This window comes from Argiope bruennichi, chromosome 2 (assembly GCF_947563725.1).
Source record: "Argiope bruennichi chromosome 2, qqArgBrue1.1, whole genome shotgun sequence".
NCBI classification, from domain to species: domain Eukaryota; kingdom Metazoa; phylum Arthropoda; class Arachnida; order Araneae; family Araneidae; genus Argiope; species Argiope bruennichi.
The window spans coordinates 37,064,817-37,088,565 of record NC_079152.1 but is presented as its reverse complement, the minus strand read 5'-3'; the positions used below and the strand labels follow the sequence as shown (position 1 = coordinate 37,088,565).

The 23,749-nt window shown below is 25.1% G+C and overlaps 1 protein-coding gene across 1 annotated transcript; it reads right to left on the bottom strand.

Annotated features, from left to right (window-relative positions):
• Window positions 1-1,723: 1,723 nt before the first annotated feature.
• LOC129961802 (aarF domain-containing protein kinase 1-like) lies at window positions 1,724-23,732 on the bottom strand. The gene is made up of 10 exons (XM_056075370.1): window positions 23,534-23,732; window positions 18,176-18,309; window positions 15,543-15,626; window positions 12,704-12,907; window positions 11,443-11,601; window positions 10,872-11,030; window positions 9,549-9,815; window positions 5,474-5,671; window positions 2,928-3,057; window positions 1,724-2,841 (listed from the first exon to the last, which is right to left on the bottom strand). Exons 2-10 carry the CDS (start codon window positions 18,302-18,304, stop codon window positions 2,630-2,632), a joined length of 1,542 nt encoding a protein of 513 aa, XP_055931345.1. The 5' UTR covers window positions 18,305-18,309; window positions 23,534-23,732; the 3' UTR covers window positions 1,724-2,629.
• Between the last annotated feature and the right edge of the window lie 17 nt (window positions 23,733-23,749).

The window sequence follows — 23,749 nt, the reverse complement described above, 5'->3', positions numbered from 1 at the left end:
TGAGAAATATGTCGATTTTAAAATCAAGTTTTGTAAAATGCTATAAAAAATAATATTGCACACTAATTTCATACAAATTGTCTTAGCAAAATCTATAACAATTGTAATGTCTTAAATCAGGTTACAAACTGTGACTTGGATAGAAACATTATTTTCATTATTAAAACATAAACTAAAAGTAAACACTAATGAAAGATGCATAATCATAATAATAATGAGAAACATAATTTTTTTTATCAGTATTTAATAAATGTTATCACAAACAAGTTAGTTTTTAAATGAATGCCGCCCTCAGATAATTTTGAAATCAATATTTCTTTTAATTCATACAAGTAATATTCCAAAATAATATAACTGATATGTCATTAATTATATAATAAATATACACACAGATTTTACACAAATTTTACAAGCATTAATGATATTGTAAAAAAAAACAAACATAATAATGTGATTGAAAAGAATTAATTAGACGTTTCTCAAAAATTCCTGAATTAAAAAACAAATATATATATATATATATATATATTGCTCATGAAAATTGGTATATATCAGATCAACTAAATTTTAAGCTCAAATATGGAATTAAGCCATAAAATTATTTCAATAATTGCAACAAAAGCTGTCTGAAAACTTTGTGTATTAAATGCATAAACAATTATCATGGACAAGATTTATCTACAATTTCTTCTGCTGCTGCTCTCATATATTTTAAGCAATATTTTCAAGTAAGTAGAATAAGATATCACAAACATAATTTAGAAATTACTTCCTTCAAGCAGTCAAAAAATAAATCTAAATTAATTATAACTGTCTAAATGATCTTACCATTATGAAATTTCACACAAACAAAACTTAGAAACAAATTTAAAGATTCTTTAAGTTATCAATTAAAATTAAGTCATTCACAGGCATTATAATTCAAGAAAAAATTACCTATAATCTATAAAGATCATAGTTACAACAGAGTATATTACAGCCAAGGTTTTCCCAATGCAATTTTATTCATGATTACCTTATCCTGAGCTTATGTATACCACCTGAAGGCACATAATCAAAATTCAAAAATATTTATTATTTTTATTTTGTACTTTATTAGTTTTTGTTAATATCCTGAGCCGAAGGCACATAATCAAAATACAGAAGCAATTATTTTTTATTTTGTACTTTACTAGTTTTTATTAATATTTAATCAAAGATATGAGTGAAGACTATTTTTATAACTTAAATTAATGGAATCAGCAAAAAGCATATCTTTGATAGTTTTCAAATTATTTAACAATTAAAATTTGCATAAGTCATTAGAAAACCTATATGGCACTCACAACCTTATAGAATACATAAGTATAAAAAGCTGAGCATAGTTTTGAGCAATGCAAAAACCAATTACAAAATAAAACTATCAGTAATAAAGGTTTTGCATCTCATTAACAAAATTCTGAAAATTATTTGTAACAACTTTATTATTCATCTATCAATAAATTTTTTCATCATAAATTATTCTCAACAATTAAATTATAAAATAAAGTATGTTCAGAGCAGGTTTTGTACTAAAAATAAAAATTTTATATGCTCTATATAATTGACAAAACAACAATTTGACAAATTGATTATCAGAATCTTAAAAAATATAAATTTGAAGATTTATTTTAATAATGTATATGTTAAAATCAATTTTAATTTAATAAAATATACTAAGCTTTTAAAAATTCATAAAATCCAATAAAATAAAATATGTAAAACACGAGTACAAATTAGGATACGGATGTTACAAATCAATCAAATTTGAGTTCACAATTCAATTTTGTAATTAAGGCGTTTGTGTATATATTTCATTTTTAAACATTCACATGCAATATAAAAGAATAAAATCAATGTTTTTTATATTAAATATAGAATGAAATCAATGTTAAATATAGAATTCAATGATTTGAGAACAGCGCTGTTATAACAGATGATAGCCAAAGAGAAAAAAATGATAGAAAGTAACAAATTCTCAATCATAGAAAGGTATTTTCCATCTAAATATTTAAAATCTGTTTACACTATATTTAGGATATATATAAAAAAATTATTTATTATATAATAATAATTTTCTCTAATCTCATAGAAGATTTGGCAAATCTTCATTGGTATTTGAAAGATATAAGTACTAATGCACCTCCCAGAGATATAAAGCAAAATGATATTTTATATTGCTGCTTGGCATTCAGCATGAATGCAAAATCATAATTTTTGTTTAATAAAATTTTGGAATTCTACATTTCATCTAATATTAGAGCAAACTGTATTGCTCTACATTGAAGTATTTAGAACATCACTCAATTAAATCAAATAAAAAAGGCTTGAAAAAATAAACAATTACTAACACACAAAATTCAGTAAGGTTATTGGCAAAAATTATTCCATGGTTACATTTCTCAAAATTATGATATATAAATTAGTTTATCAGAAAATATTTCAGCTTTTGATCTACACAAGGGCAATACCTCACACAGTAATTCAGTCTTTCATACCATACCCACATAAATTAAAATGTTAATAACAAATAAATATACAATAAATAAATAAATTATGAATATAATACATATTTTAAAATGTTGTGGAATTAAAATATATGAGATATAAATTAAGAATGTATACTAAATTTTGAAATAATGCTAAGATTAATAAACCACAAATAATACTGATAAAGAAATATTCTTGTATAAGCAACTGATTTTGTAAAGAAAAGTTTCAAGGTACCAAAATAAGTATGACATTGCTTCATTTTCTCATTATATAGAGCTTTGATACAGCATTTGGACATAGCAATAAATGAACCCGCAGCTCCTTTGACACCTAAAGCAAAATATTTAATTAAATAAGGAAAATATATTTTTAGCACAAGACAATTAAATATGAAACTATTATCTTTTAAAACTTACCAAGAGAACCTTCAATGCCTCTCAAAAGATCATTGGTTTTAAAGATAAGTAGCATTTCTCGTGGAACTTTACTTAAAACAACAGTAATTTCAGTAAGGTAGTTGGCAGCATTACTTCTAATTTCTTGCTTCTATTTAAAAAGAAAATCTAATATTACATCATTTCTAGGCAATAGAATTTTTTTTTTTAATGTGGTACTTAAAAAATATATCTAATGTATCTAAACATCTATTTGGCATTTTAAAAACACATATTCAGTTGAATTTTTCAAAAATTTGGAACAAAATCAATAAAAACATATGTAATTTTGTTGCAAGTTTTACCAATAATTGCATTAGATTACATTTAATTTAGACAAGGTAAATATTATAAGCACAAATTCATCAAATCTGATTTTTTGAATTACAAGTATTATGTGAAACATTTTAAGGAAATGGTTGTTATTAATTGAATTATAATATAACAAAGTAATTTTATTTTAAATAAAATTTTTAAAAATTTCTGTTTTAAGTATTTAAAATTTTAAAATAAACTGTTAAAATACCAATTAATTTAATTTTCCATTTCCATTCAAAACATCCATTATTATATTTAAATTCAAAATACCTTTTATTTTGCGAATTAAAAGATCAGTCAAGTATTTCTCATAATATAAACTTTCTTGATCTATTCATTGCTGTCTTTCTTACATTTATTTATTAATCACATCACCTATTTGTAATACTTTATACAAATGTACTTTTACAACAATCTTCTTAAAGCGTAATTCACTAATTTGTTGAAACTATAAATGAATTTTATTAAAAACATGTAATGCAAATGGAACAAACACTGTTTTTAATAAATTTTATTTCAAAAACTCATTCCTTTTATTTTCTAACAATTATTCTCCTAATTAGTAACTGCCTGAACAATAGAAAAGCATTGGCAGAAATAAATAATTTTAAACTAGCATAAATGATTGTAATTAGATACAATAAAAAATGTATCAATATAAGAAAGCCAATGACTCGCTATTAATTACTCATTTGCACTTTTTACACTGACTGGGAAGAATAGTAAAACACTTATAGAGGAAAGAATTTTCATATCATTAGCCTAATTCTAATTAATCTAGAGAATAACTGAATTGCAAATTCAGTTCAGGGGGCAGTTTCCAAAATTTTAATTAGAAGTTTAAAGAATAAAAATTGAATTTTTTACTCTTTGACATAGTAACTTCCATAATTATTACAGCACATAAATTATTAACACCTCATTTTAAAAATTCAAAAAATTATCTCTATAATTATGTAAATCATGCAGAAATATAATTTTTCTTTAATTTACATATTCTATATAAAATCTTAGGCATATTTCTTGACAATACTTTTGAATGCTATAACGGAACTCTAATAACTTTCATATTGTTGCGACATATGATTTATCCTGGTTTTTATTCCATTGTTGATAACCAAAGTATGCAGATTTGAAAGATGTTTTTAATATACTGAACAGGATATTTTTTTTTAAAGTATATCTAAAATTTTTAGATAATTAAAATTTAATTTCAGATGAAACAACAATGAAATTTTTTTTTTAACAGTTTGTTCTTTCACATTTTTGCTCTTGGATTATAAAAATAGATAATTCTGCTTATAAATATAATCAGATGTATAAAAAAAAGAATCAATATTTTAGTTCAAAGGTTTTCTTTCTTTCAATACTGCACTGAAATTTTATTGAAATAGTAAGGAAGAATTCTATAACATATTAATAAATTATGAAACAATAAAAAATGCAAATAATTTAAAAATAAATTATAATTTACATAACTTCAAAGCAAAATAACTTTATTTTCTATTCTTATATTTTCATAAATATAAGTCAGTGCAGTATCCAAGTTATTGAGTAAGTTGAAATTTAATTATTTATCATTTCAAATTAAAGTTCAAATATTAGATAGGATATCAAAGAATAAAGGGAAAAACGAACCAAATACTTCTAAAATAGTCTAAGTAACATATCAAAATTTGAAATTAAAAATATTCTATAAATACAACTATTAATACCTTGTATATAAATGATTTAATTTAAATTATTTGCAATCCATAATTCTAGCAAACCAGCTGATCAACAAAATAAACTAGTTATAAATAAATAATAAAGTTTTTTAAACCAATTTATAATCTTTTTATCCAATTCCATGAAATAATTACAATAATTAGCGATTGCAACTTACATAACAGTTAATTCTATTAAAATTCACAGACATAACAATCACAAATTTATAAAATGCATCCTTTATACTAATGCTATTTCAATATACAATAAGACTACATGTGGAAATGCTATTTCAATAAACAATAAGATTACATGTGGAAATACTATTTTACCATTCAAATTAATTTGAATAATAGCACATTTTTCGGTGTTAGCATTTTTTTCAGTAGTCAGTAGCAAGACTTCTGAAATATGGAATTCCTTAATACATATGACTGGACAATCAAAAAGAGCAGTGAACTACAATTGCAGCAAAAGAAACAAATGTAGAATAGCATACATACTTCTTCAGATGAAACACCATGCTTTTCAATGCCCTCAGTAACAGCCCTCCAGGAACGAGCAGTTATCATACATGCCAAAAGACCATACAGATCTCCAACTCCAAGTTTACGTCCCCAGTATTCTACACCTTTTACATCTGCCTTCATAAGAGCCAGCCACATATTGCTATAGTTCACTCGGAACTGATCTGTTAGATCCTGTTTAAGAGGGTATTAAACTTGAAGTTATATATACCCGAAGAGTCAAATCTTTTAAAATATTACTAAATGATTTTATTGTATTTTTTTATTTAAAAAATTTATAAAAATCCAATCAAACAAATCAGTTATAGGAAAATTCTAATAGTTATCTTTTGTAAACAGTGAATTTGATAACTTAATCAACTAATTATAATTTAAATAGGGTAGAAATATAGCTTTCAATTTGGAATTACAATTTCAAAAATATATATATTTCATGAACACACACAATAGATAGTAAATGAACACTCAAACATGTATTTTATCATTCTGAAAGTTAAAATAATTCAATTGATGGGCAAAAGAGAATTTCAAGTTTAAATCTTTCCATTTTGCTTTTTTTCTATAAATAATTCAAAATGATAATTACAGATTTAAGCACTGAGTTTAAGAGCAGACTAAACTAAATTCCACTCACTGATACAAGACATGTTTACATTTCAATGTGAATAAAAGCACAGTACCTGTCCAGCCTCAAAACTTAATTACTGCAAACATTTCTGATAAATTTTGTTCTTCTCACCAATTAATACAGATCTATTAATTTTAATATGAAATGAAAATTTTAATAAATCATAACATATCTCTATGTCATATATAATTACAATCATAAAATGCAAGAGAAAAATTTTAGAATTCATATTTTTAATATACTATTATCTACATTTTTAATGTTATCTATTTAATATGTATTTTTATCCTTTGTTAGTTATTATTATCTGTTTTCAAAGTTACTTTAATTAGCTGCATAGTTTAACTTCTTTCCTCATCTTTTCACAGCTGCATTCATTAATTGTTTTTTAAATAAATTTGTAAAAGCATTCATTAAAAGCACTGACAATTTTTTGTGTTTGTATCTGCAATCACAGCCCCTCCTCCCCCAATCAAGATTCATTAGTAAATTATAAAATTGACACAAATTTTATTTAAAGATTAATTTTAACAGTTCAATATATGATAGACGATTATCAATGTGATTTTGAAAGGGACAATGTACAATGGAATAAATATCCAACATGGAACAGACTCTGAAGAACATAAAGTTAATATAAATCACCTGTTTATCAATTTGGGCTGTCTATTTTAATTTCAATAGAAATGCAATAATTAGCCCAATGAAAGAATTTTGCACTACTGGAAAGCTGATAATATTTGTAAATTTTACAATGTGGATTATACAGATTTGGATATAGAGATATCACAGAGAATTTATGAAATTAAAAAGGTTGTAAGACATAGAGGAGCTTTGTCTTTTTATTATTAAATATGGCTCTATATAATATCATCAAGAATACAGTATGAACATTAGGTTATTATTATTATTAAAATATTGAACAACTTAGGTTTCGCAGATGACAAAGACATAATTGTCAGAAGTTTCAATGAGCTTAGAGAATCATTCTGGTATTAGAATAAGAAGTCATTCGTTTAAAATTAATTTGGAAAACAAACTATATACCATGTTAAAAGCAGAACTATTCTAATTCTTTTATTGTTATGGGATGTAGATACCAACTTTTAATTTAAATCTCAAATAGGTCAAGAATAATATAAGCAGTTAATCTTGTATTTATTTTATTATTTAAAGTACCAAGTAATTGGTATAGAGACAGCTTATGTGAAAAAAATTCTAAGAAGTTTTTATGGAGGAATGGTTTTGGATGAGATGTTTCAAAAATATAATCACAACTAAATAAGCACTTAACATATTTATAATATCATAAAATACAATTTGCAATAGAGTTGTTGACCTCTATTACAAACTGTCCACTTTATAAATTATATATATCTATTTGAAGATGTATGGCCGAAAAGAAGAAACTTTTGTAACTAATTTAAATTCATTTTACATGGAGTCATCATTTGTACATGAGACAGTCAACAACAAAAACATCATCTTTTTACATTGCCATATAAGAGAAAAGTAACAAACAAATTTTCCCTTCAGTGATTTTACTAAAGGATTTCTTTGATGTATAAACTTACAAAAAGAAATCTTAGATGGAAAAAAGAAATTAAAGAATTAAAATAAAAAGAAGAATAAGGAGAATGAGTCATAAAAAATATGTATTTAAGCAGAAACTAAGTTCACCAATCCCATTGCCTCAAACAATAGTAGTACTCAAATGAAACTAAAGTTGGAACTATCAGCATTTCATGAAAATTTTAGTCCTGATGAAAATAGTACAATATATATCAATTATGCTTGAACATTTGTCAGTAATCATGCCAAAAATGTAATAAAAAGGATATAAAGAGAACAGGAGAATAACAAGATAATAAGAGTGCTTCGAGAAATGAAAACAGTCATTATGTTAAGCAAGATAGCAAAAATTCAGATGTCTGTAATTCATATTTAACGAAGGTAACAATTGTGAAGTGATGTTTTAATTGATACAAAAATTCATTTCCTTTCATATTTTTAACTCACTCATTCAGAATCATAGCCTTTTCTACACAACTTTTACATGATTAAAATTTTAAATCTCATGCAAAAGTGGTTCTTTCTTTAATAATCCATGTAAAAGTAAGATTTATTTATCCAATAATAATTACCTAAACTCTGATCTCCAGGTTGTATATGCCCATTAGACACAAATGGATTAAACAGAAATCTAAGCATGAGCTCAATAATATATAATTAGAAGTCAAAGATCTATATAGATAAAATTGAGCTGCTGTGATCTTCATAGGTTAATTAAACTGAAATTGAAAATGATGATGAAATTGTTCATAACATAAAAAGTCAAGGCATAATTATTTAGGTTATTATGTAATTATGCATAATGCGCAGCCAGTTGGTCATAACCAAGGATCAACGCATCGGTAAGGCTAAAGTGATCAGGTTTAAATGCTGAAACTAACAGAAAATTTCCCAAGTTTCCTTTCAAATGAAGCAATTTTCAGAAAAAAGTTCTTCTAACTTGAACAAAAATAAGATTTATTCCAACATTGAAATGGATAGAAGTAAGAGCTGATTTAACAGTAAAATAATATTTTAGAATTAGGATGCAACTACTTACAAAAATGGATATTCAACAAATTGAAAAACCAAAGCCCATAAGTATGAACATCCATATCAAATGAATGCTCCAAAAGCTTTTATTATTTTAAGAAAGTAAGTTACAAGATGTGTGCTAAAGAAGAATGTTACAAATATGTTTTATTATTCAATAAATGTTTATTTTGTCTCCTAAAAATGCCTTGTAACCTATTGTAAAGAAGTTAACACAGATAATATGGAATAAACTCATTGAGAAAGCCATTAGCCATTCTCAGATCTTGAATTCTCAATGATGATAACGAATGCAATGCTATTTTCAAAACCAAGTTAATCAGACTGCAGATTCATTTTAAATAAGAATGATTGAAATCTACTTTAATGTACCCTTTCACATTGCCAAGGAAGTCAACCATGACAAGTCAACAAATTAAAAAAAATTAAGATAACTGAACAAGATAAACAATACTGTGAATAGGTTTGCTAGAAAAACAATTTTGATAGCTTGTTTGGATTATCATATTGAGGATAAACTCAAAGACACATTACTTTCACACATAGATTTCAAATTTAAATCTTGACAATGTAGCAATTTTACATGAAAATCAATGTTTGATTCTCATAGACTGTATTTTAGAAACTTTTGTTTATGGCAAATAAAAAATAATTTTTCAAATGCATTTTACATAAAATCATATAAGTTGTTTTTATTTTCAAATATTAAGTTCACTGTTTTGAAGTACTAGTAATTTTAAGAATTGCTTTATAATAATTTAAAAAAAAAAAAAAAAAAAAAAAAAGGAAATTGAAAATGTTCAAATAGAAATATTATACCACATAAAGTCCATGATCCAACAGGACAATTTGGATTTCTTTAGATTTTTCATCTTTATGAACAAGTATGTTGCCTGGGTGAGGATCACAATGCACATATCCATTTACAAATATCATTTGGCTATAAAGTTCCCCTAATTTTCTAGATACTTCAGAGGCAGAAATATTATGTTCCTTTATGTATTGATGATCATCCACTTGGCCACCTTCACAGTACTCCATTGTCAAGACCCTCTTAGTTGACAAATCCCAGTAAATTTTTGGGATCTGCAAAAGATTGGAATAATTAATTGAAAATAAAAACAGCAATGAGAAATTTCAAAACATTATTCAGTCTATCAATATGCTTTCCCTAAAATCAATCTGAATATGAAGGCAAACTACTTAAAATATTACAGATTTAACAAGTAGCTTATTCAGATAATACCTGACTTTGATTATTGGAAAAAAGAAACAGGGTAAAAAACAAGGAAGAAACATTTTCAAAACCATCTTTCTTGAAGACTTTTCAACCAAATTAACTTCAAAGTGAGATTTATTATTGTTACACAGCACATATCACAAAGTAAGATCTGTGAGATTTCCCTTCTTTAAGTCAAAATACATTGTTTGATTTTTGTCATAAAACACACATTCCAATTAAACTTTGCAAATTAAATTAGCTGTTCATTTGACTTGATAAAGTAATGATACACATTAAATTAATGATGTCAGAAAAAGATGTTCTAAAGCTCCACCAATAAATATGATTCATTTCCAACATTAATATTGCTTTGATACTCACACAATGAATTTTACACAAGACATTTTACAGTGCTTTTACCCTTTTAAGGTAATGGTCATTCACCAACCTTCAAGATACTATTTATTTAACAAAACTGTAAAACAATTCTATTAACTTTGATGAACAAACTTAAATCAGGATTGTAGGGTACATTTCCACACAGAAAACAATTTAGTAAATTCACCAAATGGCTTTAGCTAATCTAGGCATTTAGTACACGTCTTTAAACTATAAGGTTATATAGAGATGAATGTTCTTCATTAGATGACTACTATTGGAATAAGGGAGGAAAAAATCATCCTATCGAATGCTGATAAGTAGCATTGTTTATTGCTTTCAAGTTATGTTTCTAATCACAAGTCCCTTTCTATCCTTTTTGTGTTATTTTCCTTTGAATATTTGAACTAATAATTTTGAAAAATCTTACAATGCACATTACTTATTCTGATATAAGATTTTATATTAAAAAAAAAGTGATGAAATTATTCTAAACAATAATGCTCTTTTCTATAGCAATAATAAATCTAAGAGAACTCTACTTTCAACCAGGGAAGAGAAGAAAACATTCTGTGCACTCGTTCAGCATTTTGACCTTCATGGATGAAATCTAATTCAAGAGGTAGATTTCGTTTTGTCTCTTCAGCTAGCCACATGAAAGAGAATTCTGGAAACAGCCATGCGACTATATTAACCAACAACTGAAAAAAAATCAATAAAATTTCAAAAAGTAATACTTATCATATTGTTATAATAATAACTTTAAAAAACTATGATGCTACAAATCTTTGACAAGGCAGCAAGCAAACTTTTAAAAATGAAACATATTACTTTTAAACAAAAAAACATTGTTATGATAAATAATGAAATTTAGATAAAAATACTAAAATCAATTCTAAAGTAAAAAAAATATAGATTGAATGGAATTTTCGTGAAAATAATTATTATATTTTTAGAATTTACATAAATGGAATTTGGGACACTAAATGAATCCTAAGTATGAATGCTTCTGGTTTTAGAGATAAAATATGATGTTGATCACAGAATTTGACATTTATATTTTTACTTTAAACAATGTATAAAAATATTATACATATGGTAGATATATTTTACCTCCATTGTTGCCATGTCCACTCTAGCATGTGCTTGAACATTTCTGTGCTGCACCTTGACCGCAACTGGAGTGTCATCTTCTAAGGTAGCCAAATGCACTTGTGCTAAAGAGGCAGCACCAATTGGTTCTGATTCAAAACTTTTAAATATTTGATTAGCCTATGAATTAAAAAAATATTTGAAGTAGCTTTCATGATTGAAATGTAAAAATCTTAAAAACTTTTTAAAAAGTTTAACTTTTTTTGTTTGTTTTTTTAAATCCTGCATGGATTTTTTTAAAGCAAATACATAAAAAAGTCCTTAATCCAAATGAATAATGAATAAAATAGGGCATTTTAATATAATTATTTAAAAATGCAAAAAAAAAATTATTATTATAAGTTCATTAATATTTCTGAACCCTAAAACTTTCACCAAGAACAAGTGTTGTACACACATATTACATTTAATCCCCTGAACTTCAAATTTTTTTGAACATCCAATTACATGTCACATTTTTTCTTCTTCAATAATTATTATTATTTCCATCCATGAAAGTGCATAAAAAACATATGAAATAGCATAAGCATATTCATATGATTTGTTTGTCTTTAAAAATAATTGCTACTTTAACTTAAACACAGATTTAAATTTCAAAAATTCAATTATTCCATGCAGGAATCTGACTCAACACTTCATTACAGGGAGTTAACTTTCAATATAGGGTACAATACAACTCAGCAACATGTGCATTTAGACAATAATAAATCATGGTTGCAACAAATTATTTTGGCTTTATTTCAGATCTTTATCACATAACACATTGATTTTTATTATTCTAGAGCTTAAAAGTAAAAAATATATAAATATTTTTATATTAAATGCAGATGACATCTTAACTTTACAGTTTATTGATTAAAGAATATTCATAGTAATTTACAAATAAAGTTTTTTTTTATTTATTTATTTCTATACCTAATTAAGAAAAGCAGGGGAAAAAATAAAAAGGACAAAATTGATTTTTTTTCACTGGTTTAAAACCAAGTTCAAAATAAAATTAACAAAATTACTGTACTTTAGCGATTTTTTAAAAAAATATTAAAGCATTTTTTTTTCCCCCCACAAACAGAGATTACACCAGTTTGCACGTATGCATGCATGCACACACACACACTCACACATTAAAAAAAAAAAAAAAAAACACTTGTTAAGATACATTCTTGGGATTATTTATAGATCCTAAAATTTTATTTATGATCATTACACACACTGAATAACTCACATCATTTCCTAAGTCTTCTTTAACAACATGTAAAACATCTTCTATTGAAGCCTTTGGAGCTTTATTATGTAAAACTTTTAATGTTGAAACATACTCGTAAGGTAATAAATAATTTAAAGCTCCTATGTGCTGCCCAACTTTGATGAATGCTCCACCATTCTTACAGCATAAATCTAGCAATTTTCTTGCTGATCGAAAGTGAACCTACAAGTAAAATTCTATACCAGTTTTACAAAACAATGATAAAAAAAAGAACAATAAAAACATATTTAAAAATGAAAATTATTAATTTATTATATTCTAACATAAAAATGTAAGAAAGATGAAAAATATAAAACTTGATAATTAACAAAATTAATGGAACTACATATAAAAATATTGTGTATGCAACTAACTTATAGGCAATACTGACATATAGAAAAATTTAGTTTCTACAAAAGTATATTCCCGTGCAAAATATAAATCAAGTAATGTCTTAATGGTTTTCAGACAATATATTAGTAACTGAAAATTAGTCTGGCTTTGTATTAAATAAGTTAATAAAAAATACAATCGTACTACATATAGATTAGAATACAAATATCTACATTAAGAAAAACTAACAAATAAAATATCAGCAAAATAATATATGATGTGTAAAAAGTATAAATAAAAAATATTCATGATGTTCAATTAATATGATCAGAATACTTTGTACAGGATATAGAATTGCTTGATGTACTACTTTTGGATGATATAGCATGATTAAATTCTTTTAGAATAAATAATTGTAGTCATGTCAAATTCATATGGAGAATCCATTAGGAAGAGCACCATGAATAATTCCAAAATAATCTTATTTAAAATTAGCTATTCAATGAGAATGGTTAGATGTAATATTTAAATTTTAAGTAGAAATGAAAATTACTTATTCTTTTCCTGAAATGAAATATATAAACTGTATATTAAATGTTAAAAACTCAAAAAATAATTTTACATAATTTTTATATATTAAAATTTTTAATGTGGTTACAGACATTGACATGAATGTGAAATACAAAGAAATAATAATAAAAAGATTACTGAGATTTTAGATACTAACATCACATTTTAAAGCAACACCAGAGCTATTTTCGAATGGACCTCAATTTTGAACTGCAGTTAAATTATGAGGATGACACCTGAGCTGACACCCCCATCTCCGAACAAGGACATTTGGTGCAGACAAATTTAATACACACTAAGTTCTTCACTAGAATCGAGTCTCAAGTCTGAAACCCCTAGTTCCAAAGCCAAGACTTTACCACTAGGCCACCACAGCCCCCATGTTAGTGTGAAAATCTACATCAAAATTAAATGCGATAAAAGAGAAATTTAAATACTATTACTAAAATCCATTTGTTTAACAATATAATTTTAGAAAACTGATAAAATGCACTGCAACCCTTCAAAATTTATGTCACTTGAGTTGATAAACTAATTCAAACGGCACACAGAGTTGCAAAATAAAAGAAAATTTTGCTTTTAAACTATTAACTGTAAATAAAAATATTCCTTTACTTTGGTCTTAGCAAAATTTTTGATTAAAAACTAACATTGATGCAATTTGCCAAAACAGAAGAAACTTCTGTTCACAATTCACGAAAATACCAAAATATTTTTTAGAATAACTATATAAAAATTCATAAGGCGCTTTAGTATTAGTTGAGAAAAGAAATTTGAAATTTTTTAACAGGATAAAAAAGTTTTATTTAATTAATTATTAACATTTTAATTTGTTTGAATTCTATTAGCAACAGAACCCATGCAACTTTCAAAACGTCATTCAAAATGTTGTCAATTTAATTCTTAAGAGCAAAATATGGATCTTCTCTTTATATATAATGGCTTATGTTTTAATAATGACAAAATGCAATTAATAAATCTTCACAGAATGAAAGTCAAAAACTTTAATAGTTATTGCATTCATAAATTCATATTCACCACTATCTTTTCAATGCAATAAACCTTTTGATTTAAATCTTTAAAAATTAACCTTTACTACTCTGAATCAGTCAGACATTTCTGAAAAAAAAAAAAAAAAAAGGAGTATTTGGATTTCTGGCACAGAATTTATGTCAGAAATAATAATAGCAAATATGTGCATCTGTTAATAGTCTATATGAGAAACCATTAAATCAAGAGAATTACTAAAATGAGCACAAAAATACAGACTCTTATGGATAATATATGTATTTAAGAATATTTTCTTTTAAAATTTCAGAGAGTATTTTAATTAAAAACTAAGACATTTTGACACTTTTGGGCATTAATTTAAGGAACTATTATCATACAAAAATAGTTTCGGAATTGTCTTAAATTCAGAAATTGATTTTTTCAACTATACAAATTTGGTTTATTATACTGCAAACGTGTAACATATTTGGATGATTATCATATAAATTTCTTCTTACAATCTATAAAATAGTTAAAAAAAAGTATTCTTTTAAATGATATTTAAAACAATACTTTTTAGAATCATAAGGCAATTTAAACAGTTTCCATTCCAAGTTGAGATAAATTTAGCTCTGTTTCCCCACAACCACAATATTAGGGGGTGGGACCTACACCTCATGAATCTGCTCAAGGTTTTAAATATCTTATTCAAAAAACTTAAAATACATTAGCAAAATGGAGGTTTTAATCTATATGAAACATGACCAGTATCTCTACTGAATAATGGAATAACTGGTTGCAAAAGGTAGGATGTTAGAAATAAGTAGATAAAATAAATGATTTAAAAAGATTGAAAGATCTATAATTTATACTTAAACATCAAAAATATAGTAGCAAATAAAAGAATATTTAGTTCAAAACTTACCTCAGATTTTGCATCTGCATATTCTTCACTGTTTATGTCTAGTCCTTTTAAACTTATTTTATAGTCAGCAGCAATTTTTCCAACCTAAAATACAGCAGAAATACAGTATATCACATCTGATATTCAAAAATAATGTATTCAGTTCAGAATTATTACCTTTACTGAAAGGCATAGAGAAATTTCAAGGAAATATAAGCTTAATAACCTAAAAATATGCATCTATTAATTAGACATCACAATCTATACTATCATGCCAATCAGGGTTGGATGAAGCCTTCTACATGACACTTCTTGCTCTCTAAACTTTCAAAACCAAATATTTTTTTATCAATTTAAATTTAATTTACATATAAGTAATTTTAATCAACTGAAATAAGCATATTACTTAGTTAAAAATAATTTTCCAAAAAAAAAAAAAAGTTGGTTTTTGTATATTTGTACGCAAAACAAAAATATGCACAACTGAAATTTAAAACTAATTTTAAACAAAATACAGTTAAAGATGGCTTAATGAGTACCTCTCATAATGAGGGGAAAAAGTTACAAAAAAAGACTTGCTTAGTAAGTGATATCTCACAGAATGAGTAATGAAGGGATGAGTAATGCTGGATGCTGGGGATGTCCTGCATGATTGGACTGTATCAGAAAGTGTTGAGCACTTATTTGAAGAGAACACATATTTCTACATGCAACGAATTTTGGAGAGAAAGCATTGTTGATTGCAACTCTATGGGGATTCTGCATGTTTCTGTGGAACTTTAATCAATGAGACTGTGTTTTTAACTAAGATTGTGGTGCTAGAGGCAAATAACAATATCAATGAACTGGTGGAAGAATGTAGCCAGAACTACTAATGAGCTTAGAAACTGCATTTTGTAACAGAAGTTGTGGAAAATATTTGGTCAAGAAAGAGAAAATGATAGATTCAACAAAATGACAATCTTCCAGTGAAATAAGGGAAATTCTAAAAGCATGGGAAATCACTGTATCAGAATGCTGAGAAGCATCATCCTAATAGGACAATAGCCCTATACGTAACAAATTTTTAACAATAATGCTGTGTCTGTTTTTTACCAAATTTTGAAGTATAACCAAAGACAAATATTCTCAGACAATTTTCAATTAAAAAAGAGCATGTATTATAAATAATAAATTACATTATTTTAAATATGTTATAAATATTTTTTTTTTTTTCAGAATGGAATGCATTATCCTATTTCATATAAATTCCTATTTCACTTAATGAGTGTTTTGTATTACAAATAAGATTTGGGGATGAATTATGCTCATGACACAAAGTTTCGCTGCAATAAAAAAATGACAAAACCTTTCTTAACACAGTCTAAGTAATCTTTAATAATATGATTAGATATTTTTTTTTTAATTATAAGGAACACAATTTTTTAGAATTATAAAGTAATATAAAACTTCCATGCAATGCTTGAAAGTTTGATTACTTTTATATATTATTATTCCAGTAACGTTAAATAAGAATATTACTAGAATAATGCTCAAAAATTTAAACCATGATTTTTATTTGAATAAGTTCGATTTCATGGTCTTTATAACGGATAATACAGTTTGAATATTATAATAAGAATAAGAACGGTACAATTTTATCAATAATGCAAAATTGATTAAAACAAAACATATTGCAATATTTGTAGTAATAGTTTTGTTTAAAAACATTACCATTCTATTATGCAATTGCATGAAGGCTGTTTTTGAATAGACTTCTTTATTTTGAATGACAAAGATGAAACCTGAATACCAATCCTAATTTCTATATGACACAAAAAGAAAGATGCTTGTCCTTATCAAGTTCACACAAACTGCAAACCTCCTTCTACAATCATTATAAAATCTTGACACTTAGTAATGTAAAAAATAATTTGCAGTAAAGTTTCTTTTTTTCACATAAAACTTAAGAAATCTTTACTTTTTTATTTGCACAGACACCCAATGTTCATATTATATATATATATATAATTATAGTAATCGCATATTTAAAGAAAATATAAAAAAGGCAGAATAAGTATGTGAAATTTCCAAATTTTAATATTGCTAATTTTTTTATCCTTCATACAGCTTAGAATATACTATAAAATACACTATCCTGAAATATTTCAGTTTTTAAAAAGGAATTGCTATCAAGAAATTTACATATTTTAAAATAAATTGCTTCTTAACTATATGAAGATGGTTTTTAATGACAAAAAAAAGAAGAAAATTACAGTATTCAACAGCTTCAATAAATTGTTTTATTAGTTTTACATAAATTTATCATTCATTTTTTTGAATTCCATAAAATAAATAATAAAATAACACTCCAATTATGTAAAATTTTTAAAAATGCACAATGTGACTGTAATATTGTATAATAATTATTTTCTTACATTTATAGTTAATTAAAAGAATGCATAGATGAGCTATTACTTTCAGCATAATTATCTATTTACCACATGTATATTAGAATAAGGAAATATTTATGCTTATATAAAATTCAACATGCATACAAGTTAAAATTAATTTTAACAAATCAGAAAAGATTTAATATTTTCATTTAAAGCTATTGAAAAAACTTCACAAAACATAATAATGATAAATATATATATATATATATATATATTTACCGTCACAGCAGCACGGCCAAATCTCAGAAATCCTATAGTAGAAACTTCCCATCGATTGTCATGTAATGAAGCAAGAGTCAAACCAGCCAGACCTGTAGCTACACCCCATTTAACTACTCGACGAAACATTTCTCCTAAACAAGTAACAAAATATTCATATCCAAAAAACACTTGTACAACTTTGTTAAAAAAAATAGTATAAACTCTTAAAAATGCACAGACATGAATATTGGTTGAGCCGTAAAAAATTAAAATAGTCTTATGTCAATATATCATGAAAATCCGCCAACTACCAAGTATAATAAGGAGGAAAAAAATTATTAAAATTGATTGATAACCTTCCACTCTTGCACAGAACTTAAACTTTTGCTGCATAGGTTATTAAAATCTTTGAAATATAATTTCAAAAATGCCATGAATGGGATTAGAGATGGTCTAAGAATAAATTTTACTGTTTTAATTTTTTTTTTAACTTCTTCCTGCAGGAGGTTTTCAGTTAGGGATACTACTCATAAAGAGCCATCAATTCATAAGAACATTTTCAGAGATGATTATGAAATTTCTTATAACAGTAACAATAGTTATAAATGACTTGGTTTCATAAAGATTCTTATTTATATTCCAAGAAATTTAAATTTTAAAATATTAAAAAATACACAATTTTAATATTTTTTACAAAAATTAATTGAAATTAAAACTAATAAATGTAAATTAAACAAATAATAATCATTCTAATTTAATAGAAATAACCAAAAATTAAAATAATATTCAAAAAACAATTATATTTAAGTTATTTAAATATCATATAAAATATAAAAAATTGAAAATCCCTCATTACTTCAAATGAAACAGTTTGTAATCAATAGTAGTGCCTATTTGCCTCACATATAAAGGGATCTTGCATATTTTATATATTGAGCATACATTCTACAGGATACTATACTTTTTATGCAAAGAAATGAGAGATATATTAATATGTAAACAATGTCCCACATATGAGTACACCATAAGGAAGTCCATTTTCATATGTTCAGAAATGAATTTGAATATAATATAAAATTATAAATCAATATTTTAAGGATATTGGTGAAAAATCATTGAATGATTTTGTTAGATTTATTTCTACAAACTTTTTATCAAGTATGTCTGTGTTCAAGTATTATTTTCCACATATTTGTGAAAAATTAGTTATTTTTTAAAGAAATTTGTCTCAATGAGAGAAGGTCCTAATTTTAGCATGTAACCCCCAAAGAATTGCTGTTTTTGCCTTATCTTTTGATCCAGGAATCAATCTTATCCAACAATTTTGGATACAGTTGGCACCTTTATTGACCTTTATTTTTATTTTTTAGAATATCTTTCTTGGGTAAAAGGATAGAGGTACTAGGCTATTCAATAAGCAACATACCACTATTTAATTTAGCTTTTTTTTCAACAAACTGGGATTTGTTGAAGAGGCTTTTTCATCTGAACTGGAAATTATTACATGAACTCTTCTGCAATTTCTAGTGGATTATAGGCCTTTTTTCATCATTTAAAACTTCAGCACATACTCCCATATAATTACTGATTAAGTATACATAATCATTCTCCATGTCATCATCTTCTACACTGACTTCATTATGGTTTCTACAGTCCACACTATTGCCAAAATCATCCAATTTTAACATATTAATTTCTTGTTTCATCTTCTTTTGGAAACACAGATATTATAAATTTATCTTCATGGAAATAATATAAAATAATAAAAACACTTCTAATATAAATTATTTTCACAGTTTATATTTGTCTTACTAGAAACAAAAATTATAATTATGGTAGTTAATAGCATATTAAATTTTCACACAGTAATTTTCAAAAACTTACACTTATGGATCATGGGTAAAATATCACCCCAGTTCAACTTTCTTTGTTGTGCAGTTAAGAAAGTACATGATGAATGTGAACCTTTTTAAGATAACAGTTAGCCTATTGATGCCATAAATGGAAAAATCAATGTTACTAGCAATTCAGTTTTTTAATAATACTATAAAAACAATTAACATGGAGTGATTTTTCATCCACAATAACTTTTAAGGATTAAATAAAACAACAATTAAATCATCCTTATTTTAAATTTTGTGCAAAGTGCTTTACTCTTTCTTATACTTGAAATTTTGATTTATAAGAGAACTCAAGCAATACAGATCTAATCACTATGTTAAACGTATACAAAAAGAATCCATTTAATAGGGATCAGAACTATATTTTCAATATTTCAATAAGCATAAAAATCAGTGAAATGCATTGTAGAATTGACTATACATGATCTAAAAATTTTCACATATCAGATGGTTAATTTTAACTAACAAAATACTAAAAAAAAATATTTTAGAATTGTCTATCCCACAATTATAAAATATTAGAATCAGGAAATATATCTAGAATTCTGAAGTACATGTTTAAGACATTGAAAGAATTTGTTACTTATCTGAAAACTTAATTAAAATTACTAATATTGTTATTAAAGTGCATTTTTTTTATCCAAGATGAAAATATGATATTAATTATCACAGTAGATGGATTTTTAGAACAATAAGCCAATTACAAAAATGGTGGGATAAAAAACAGAAGTTCAAAGACATAATCATTTGAATTATGTCATTTGTGATTAAAATTGAACCCATTCATTTTTATCTTTATCAAGAATTTTTGTTGACATAAAGCAAGTTTTATACATAGTTGATTCTAACTAGAAGTTTGATTCTAATATTAATATCTCATTTTTTTCTACGTTATAGAGAAATTGTAATCACAAAACTACAAGAAAAATTATTTAGGGAGGGAGAATTCTATCAAACATTTGATCTGAGACCTCATATTCAGAAGAACATCATTGATCAGTAGCACAATGAATATTTTGTGGAAATAAGTCCAAAAATGTCACGATTGCTCAAAATGCCCAAGTTATTATCATTCAGTCAGAAAAATAAGTAAAATGACATGCAAAAATAAATTAAGACAAAAGATGATTTTTAATATCCAAATTATTTTCTTACAGCACTCTCAATTTTTATTAATTTTTCTATTTTCGCCATTTATACTTTGATAGCAAATAATATTTTAGTTTTGAAGCTTAATTTTGCAATTTCCTTAATATTTGATATTTTTTAAACCTAAACATTCTTCTATATATTTACTTTAAACCATTGGAAATGAATGACAAGATAATGCATGAAGATTATATTGATGATCAGGAACCAAAAACTACAAAATGAAGTTCCTCCAAAGTAAACTTTGGAACTACTTTGGAAGAAATGAACAACTGGAAGTTAAGAATAGATTTTAATAAAGTAAATTTGATATCTTTAATAAGTTAAATACTTAATAGCTGATACTATAATCAGCAGACAAAGAATTAAAAATATTAATGACAAACAATCAGCTCAGACACTTTTTATGCCCTATGCTGGTACAAAAGCTAATCAATTATATTAACATTTTCTTGTTCTATTTCTCAACATTTGGCAGCTTTTTTTAAATGTATAATGGAAATAAAAAAAAAAAAAAAAAAAAAAAATTAAGCCCACTTAAGAATATATATATAAATTTGAATTATAGAAAATATGAGCAAATGCCAAAACTGAAGCAGAAATTTTAAGTCTTACATATTTAAAAATTTGTTTCTTATTTAACACTCTTTCTTCATCAGCATATATTAATTCATCCTAAGATATTAACATCCCACTTCCAAAGTATACAAGTTATTTGAGATAAATATCATAATTTTCAACTATAATTAGATATATGGATAACATCTGGATTAGCATCCCACTCACCAAATTAATGTGAAGATTTTTAATAAAATTTAGTATAGAAAGGAGATTTTCATAGCTATTAGATCTCAATTTAGCAGGAGATAAAACTAAGTCGACAAGCCCCAATTCTAAATATAAAAGTAAATTGATATTTACCACTACAGACATTGAGGGAAGACAAAATTCTTCTTAGTTTTTATTCTAAGAAATAGAACTTTAATTGCAAATAAATATATAATTAAGAACTACAATTCAGACATCAATTACATACTGCAATTACAACTAAAAACTTTTGATAACAGTATACAAGGACATAACAAAGCATTTTAAAAATGACTTTCAACAGTGAATGCAAGAAATAATAACTGACAAAAATTCAACTTGAAACTATCATTAAATAAAAAGACTAAATTACAATAATAAAAAAATTAAACTAAAATAATGCATTTGAACTAGATGTTAAATATTTATTGTAAATTCAAAATAAATTTAGAAAATTTCCTTTTCAGCATGAAACAAATTCCTTTGACATTCCCAGAGAATTAAATATTTTACAAGACTTCATAAATTTTCACAATTCTGACTAACAATACTTCACTTCAATACTTCATTGATGTAATCAAATTTTTGTTTTGATTATTTCAATGAGACACATGTAACATAAAATATATAAAGAGGCTACATTTTTTTAAAAGTCAGATTCTGATTATATCACAATAATGAAAGCAAATGTTAAAAAGTAATCTTTTCATGAAATGAAACCTCATTATCAACTAACAGAAATTTATATTAGATTTTGGGTTGATTATCATATAACGTACTTTGAAACTCTATTACAATAGTGAATCATCTAAAAATTTTCAATTTCAGCTATTCAATTTGTAAGGCAATTTATATCCGAGTTTGATCCCATTTTCAAAACTCTGAAATAAGTGGCAAAATCTGCTGCTTTCAAAAATAAAAAGACAATTTTTCTGATCATATAAGTGCAGATGATTTAAAAGCAAAGATATTATTAATCCAATTTTATAACTCTTAGAAATTTTAAAATTTTTATGGGATTATAAAATGATTTAATTAATTCAAAAAGGGAATGGATAATTATAAATCCTTTATATCAAGTGAAAATAAGAACTTAAAGAAAAGTCATTATGAATTTAATTCGAAATGGATTCACTTCATAAAAATAAGAATATTACATACCATATCAATTAATATACTAAATAAACCATTATTTTGTGAATAATCAAAATCGAACAGAATTTATTAAAATTCGTAGTATAAGGAAATATAGTTTTGATAATAATTATCGCGGTTTTTTGTATTAGTATTTTCTATTATATCTTTAATACAGAAATATTTAGATTAAAAAAATAAATACTGTCATTCAAGAAAAAAATTTTTTAATGTAAATTACAAAATATAACGGGTTCGAATAAATGAATTCTATATTTATATAAAAGCTTGAAATTAATACTAATTTTTTAAATTTAGAGTAAAAATTCTATTTTTTCCAAGAAAAAAATAGCAGGAAAGAATTACTATTATGTAATATGTTTACTTTTGAAAGTCGTCCGCCAGTTTCAGCACTACTCAGTTGTTACATAATAGAAAAATCACCATTTTTCGAAAGCAGTGGCATTTTTTATTAATATTCTATACAAATCAAAATCATTAAATCTAGGCAGGATATTTTAAAATGTCATGCCTCCGGTAAATTTCAAAATACCAGCTTTCCTCCACGACGACGGTAAGTGGTACTTGTTTAGTTGCCAGA

Bases quoted from the DNA above. Each gene is read 5' to 3' on its own strand.
- LOC129961802 (XM_056075370.1), bottom strand. From the start codon at position 18,304: ATGTTTCGTCGAGTAGTTAAATGGGGTGTAGCTACAGGTCTGGCTGGT. The intron at 12,908-15,542 runs GTAAGTTTTGAA...TTTTACTTGTAG, and splicing joins ATGCAGATGCAAAATCTGAG to GTTCACTTTCGATCAGCAAG. The intron at 5,672-9,548 runs GTATAATATTTC...CCTCTTAAACAG, and splicing joins TGGATCATGGACTTTATGTG to GATCTAACAGATCAGTTCCG.